Here is a 5,263-nt window from a genome sequence, read left to right on the forward strand (position 1 = left end):
AAATGAATGAGATAAACAACAAAAATATAAACCTTAGAAACCAAGAAAATCGTTTTAGCTCAATTTGGTGTGATAGTGTAAGAATTCTTGTGTGAAAGTGAACTATTTATATATAGTTCATAGTAAATGAATGAATTTTGAGAGGAATGAATAAAGAAGGAATGTATATACGGAATTAATTAAAAACATAAAATTAGGGAACTTCAATTACATCAAATCATGGACGAAAATTAGGGAATGAGATTTAAGGGATTTTCAAAATTTGAATTACTAAAATGTAATGTTGTTAAACACAAAATAATTCAATTCAAATATTTAATTCTAGACTATATTTAAACATACAAATTAACTTTTTAATGTGGAAAATAAGTTACTAATTTATATGAATATAATTAATCATTAATTTAATCAATTAAATAATTACCGTATATCTTGAATGATTATCAATTACCGTATATCTAATATCTAAAATTATAATCAATTTTGATATATTTAAATTGTAATCATATGGTTGAAATTTATAAAAATAGTCAACATAATATAATTAATAAGCATTTGAATAATTAAGTAACTGATATAAGCTGTGTAAAAATAACTAAGTAATTTCTTTTTTTATGTATTAACAATAACACAATTTTAATATAATAAACAACAATTTAAAAAATTGAGTCATTGATATAACATATGGTAAGTAGTAATAATAATTATAAATTAAAATATATTTCAAATTAGAATTAGCCACATATATTAAAATATTTGATTGACTAATTTTGAATTAGTTAATCGGTCAAAATCCGTATTTATAGTAACCCTTAAGAATGATTAATCAAAGCCTTAATCAAATAATAAAATGATATATCATAATTTATTAAAATATAGAAATTTCGTAATTAAAGAATTCATTAATCAAATGGAAAATTTATCCCTAATTTACAGAAATTGATATTTCATAAATATAAAATTAGACACAAATATAGTAAAGTTAATCCGTAATCTCTGTATATTAGGCTGTTTTATATTGAATTCAATGGATAAAATATCAATTAATTATCTCAAATAAATTAAAATCAAATATATTATATGGACACCATATACATCTATATGGCTCGTTAACATATCCCCCTCAAAACCATGGAGGATCGAAATATACAAATGTTGTTGTTTTTTAAATAGAAAACTTTTGCTATGTATGCCAATGTGATACCCTAGGAATTTTGAAATCTGGCGGTCTAACAGCGCCCACGCACAAACTGCCGTTGCTGAATTTCAGCTTCTTCTACTACTACTCATCGGCTTCCAATCGATGAAAAACAATGCTTCTACTCTTGTTCCTTTTCAACATCCAAGCCTCCTTTTCTTATTCTTATTCTCTCTCTTAGCACCGACTTCCGCTCATCGTATTTACTCCATACAAGTCGTCAAGGAGTTCCTGCTGCCTTTACTCAGGTCAATTCTTCATTTCATTTTTAAGAAAATAATTAATGAAATCATTTATATGAATCAATTTTACAATTGCTAATTAGGTTACTTCTGATTATACAAACCTACCTCAACCTCTTGGTATATATATTTCAGGGACTTTTGTATGGAGGAAACGATACACTGTTCGAGTCTACTGGACTTAATGGACATGTATGTAATTTTACTTTCTTTCTTTCTTCTACAATCATCATACTCTTTTATCAAATCTTATATTCTTAAATTATATATACAGTGTATCAGGATATATATATATATATATATATGAATCCCAGCTCTAGTTTAAGCAAATGGTATATAAACTAAGGAAAATGGCCTTATGGAGTTTACTTAGATTAGATGGTCTGGAAATTATAAATATTTAGTGTTTGGACAAGTAATCAAATTATTATTAAATTTTTAGTGTTTCAGAAATGATGAAATTAAATATTACAAGTAATAACATTAAATGCTAGCTAGTTGAAAAGTAATTATTCATTTTTTTTATATATTGGAAATTATATACGTATTCATCATCTTGCTAATTTAAGTTGCTGCATTTAATTATGTATTAACTGTAATTAAATCTATTTATTTATTTAGATAGATAATTAATATGTATTGTTTAATAGATTAATATTATACACTTTATATATTTCATTTAGTAGTTTTTATTTTTTACTAAGTTATGATTTCTGGATTTCATGTCTTGTTTTATTTCTCAGTTTTATTGTATAATAGACGTATATTATATGCTTATTATAGAAGTCTTTATACAAACATAAACTGTTTTTCTAGTTGTTCAAATTGTTTCATTTCTATCTGCTTCATTGACATGTTCATTTTCTTTACAGTCATCTGTTCGGAAAGTGAATCTTCAGACCGCAAAGGTACGCACTTACTATCACATAATTCTCAGCATTCCAACTCATTATTTTTGAGTTCTATGCACTCTGTAAATATCTGCTAGAAAGAAATATGAGTTCAAAGATCTTTACTTTCACACTTGTTCTTCTTAATCACAGATTGAAGCCCTGCATAAAATGGATGATACTGTGTTTGGAGAGGGTTTAACACTTTTGGGTGAAAGGTCAGTTAACAACCTTTTTTTCCTTTTTTGCCACTGAATCGATTAAAAGCTTATGTACATTATATAAAGAATAAATCTTTATTACAGACTTCCATTTAGATTCAAGCCTTTTATTAAACTGTTATGCTTTATGCAGTCTGATTATATTTTCATTTTTCATAGGGGTGTAAACGAGCCCAGGCGCTCAAGCCTAAAAATAAGCTTGAATCGGCTTGCTAAAAGCTACTCGAAATATGTAATTAAAGTATATATAAAATATAATTATAATTATATTATATTAATAAACGAGCCAAGCCGAGCTTGAAAATAGGGGAGTGTAACGAGCCAAGTCGAGCTCCCTCGGCTCGTTTTGGCTTACGGGAGCTTGAGCTTGGCTCTTGAGCTGTTTTTTAAGCTTGATCTGGGCTCGTTTATAATTTATTAATTAATTTATATATATTTGTAATTATTTTTATATACTTTTATTTATAATTTCTATATATAACATAACGTATTATTTTTATCATAGTTTTATATAAAATAAATATCATTATATAAAATACAAATTATATAAATAATAGGCTCGTTTAGACTCACTAGCCAACTCGAGCTCGATAAGTGAAGCTTGGGGTCAATTACTGAACAAGCTTATTTTAAGACTCGAGCTCGTTTATGCTCGGCTCTCTTTGAGCTTTTAATGATCCAATCTAGAGTAGCTCAGGAGCCGGCTTAGCTCTTTACACCCGTACTTGAAATCTACTCATTAGACATATTCGAGCTTTAGAATAATAGCTTGAAACCAGCTATAGTAAGTTAAACAAGCTAATATGAATATTTATTGCTCCAAATATGAATATATATATTGTTAATGTAGAATTTATGTGATTTTGTAGGTTGTATCAACTAACGTGGCTGACACAAACGGGTTTCATATATGACATACATAATTTAAGCAAAGTACGTGCTTCGTGCTTCAACTTCATGTGTAAACCGATTTCAAGTGTCTACATGCGATCTTTATGTATAAATACATTTTATATAGGGCTGCCAATTTTTTGACAGGACCCGTTAACACAACACAAAGTTAAGCTGGTTGGGATTTGAGTTAAACAGGCTCAGGTGATAAACAAGTTGACACGGTTAACCTGGTTAACTAATCGTGCTAAATGGGTTAAGTATACGAAACGCTTATATAACCTGTTTATCAAAACTATATACTTTTTTAAAATAATTAAATATATTAATAATAAAGTTTACTAATTTTTTAAGTATATATGGAATTTAGTTTTTTGATTTTTATTTTATCTTGTTATAGGTTAACCAAGTTAAATGGATTGTGTCATATAACCGTTTGTTAAGCATGTTCGTGCGTGTGTTTAAGTAAATGACACGTTTTGTTAAATGTGTTATGTCGTGACTGATCTGTTTATTATGACCCGTTTTTCTGGCCATAATTTTATGTTGCAGGTTGAGAAGTTTAGTCATCATATGAAAGATGGATGGGGATTTGCAAGTGATGGGAAAGTACTGTTTGGAAGTGATGGATCTTCCTCCATATATAAAATTAACCCTCACACAATGGAAGGTTAATGTGCATCATTAAACTAATTTTTTAATTGTTTAATGAACATTGTTCCATAATCTCACATTATCTCCATTTCTTTGTTTTTGTGAAGTTATACAAGAGCATGTCGTTAAATATAAAGATCATGAAGTATACAATCTCAATGAGCTAGAGTACATAAACAATGAAATTTGGGCAAACATTTGGCAGAGTGACTGCATAGTGAGAATCTCACCATTAGATGGAACTGTAACGGGATGGGTTCTTCTGCAGGAATTAAGGTAATAAAAATATACCATCGATATTATTTACCACCATGAGTATTTTTTTTATTTTATTTTTTTACCTTTTTATTTATTTTTGCACTGGAAATAATCTTTTACTTTTATTTTAGCGATGAATTAATACGCGCTGGGTATAATGTAAGTATATGTTATTGACGTCTTTATGTATATTATGGAGTTGCTGATTCATTTTTTACTCATCTAATTTACTGTTTTTCAGATTGATGTCTTAAATGGAATAGCTTGGGATGCTGATAACAAGCGAATTTTTGGTAAGTGTTTTTTGTTTATTTTTTATATATAATCTCTGCATTGTCATCGGTATCTTTTGTAAGCATGTAAACACTTCTGCACATATACATATATATATTCAAATACATTATGTCGCCATGATATATTTTACAGTTCTCGCATAGTGTCACTATACCCTCGTGTGTGTCTGTGTGTATTCTGTATCCACTACTAAGCATATGTTGTTTTGTTGCTGCAGTGACGGGAAAATTCTGGCCGAAGGTCTATGAGATAAAGCTGCATCCACAGAAGAATACTTTACCTTCTGCTATAGAAAAAATGTGCTTGCGAGGACCTAGCGATTCTAATTATCTGATATAGTAGGAAATGAAATATGGAATTACAGAGTTTTAAAGAACATATAATCATATTTCAAAACGAACCTTTTCTATTTTTTCTCAACTATATTCTTTAACTACAATAGCTAAGAAGCTACAAAAAGAGTAACTTATGATAACAGATTAGGGTAACGGGCTTATTTGATTTGTTGAGATAATCCGTAACGCAAATTATCATATTATAAGTATGTGCACAAATTTTCATCTCGAGCGTAAGTGAACCGGGATGAAGTTATTCAATTATATTCATGATGCATAC

General features: G+C 28.5%; 1 protein-coding gene across 1 annotated transcript; it reads left to right on the forward strand.

Annotated features, from left to right (window-relative positions):
• Positions 1 to 1,564: 1,564 nt before the first annotated feature.
• LOC143596031 (glutaminyl-peptide cyclotransferase-like) lies at positions 1,565 to 5,040 on the forward strand. Its single transcript, XM_077074909.1, has 9 exons — positions 1,565 to 1,632; positions 2,313 to 2,348; positions 2,484 to 2,548; positions 3,421 to 3,484; positions 3,995 to 4,112; positions 4,204 to 4,372; positions 4,486 to 4,513; positions 4,596 to 4,647; positions 4,866 to 5,040. Exons 3-9 carry the CDS (start codon positions 2,502 to 2,504, stop codon positions 4,985 to 4,987), a joined length of 600 nt encoding a protein of 199 aa, XP_076931024.1. The 5' UTR covers positions 1,565 to 1,632; positions 2,313 to 2,348; positions 2,484 to 2,501; the 3' UTR covers positions 4,988 to 5,040.
• The last annotated feature ends 223 nt before the right edge of the window (positions 5,041 to 5,263 follow it).

This window comes from Bidens hawaiensis, unplaced genomic scaffold (assembly GCF_021521415.1).
Source record: "Bidens hawaiensis isolate Kalapana, Puna unplaced genomic scaffold, B.hawaiensis_p1.1 tig00045969_1, whole genome shotgun sequence".
In the NCBI taxonomy this organism is placed as follows: domain Eukaryota; kingdom Viridiplantae; phylum Streptophyta; class Magnoliopsida; order Asterales; family Asteraceae; genus Bidens; species Bidens hawaiensis.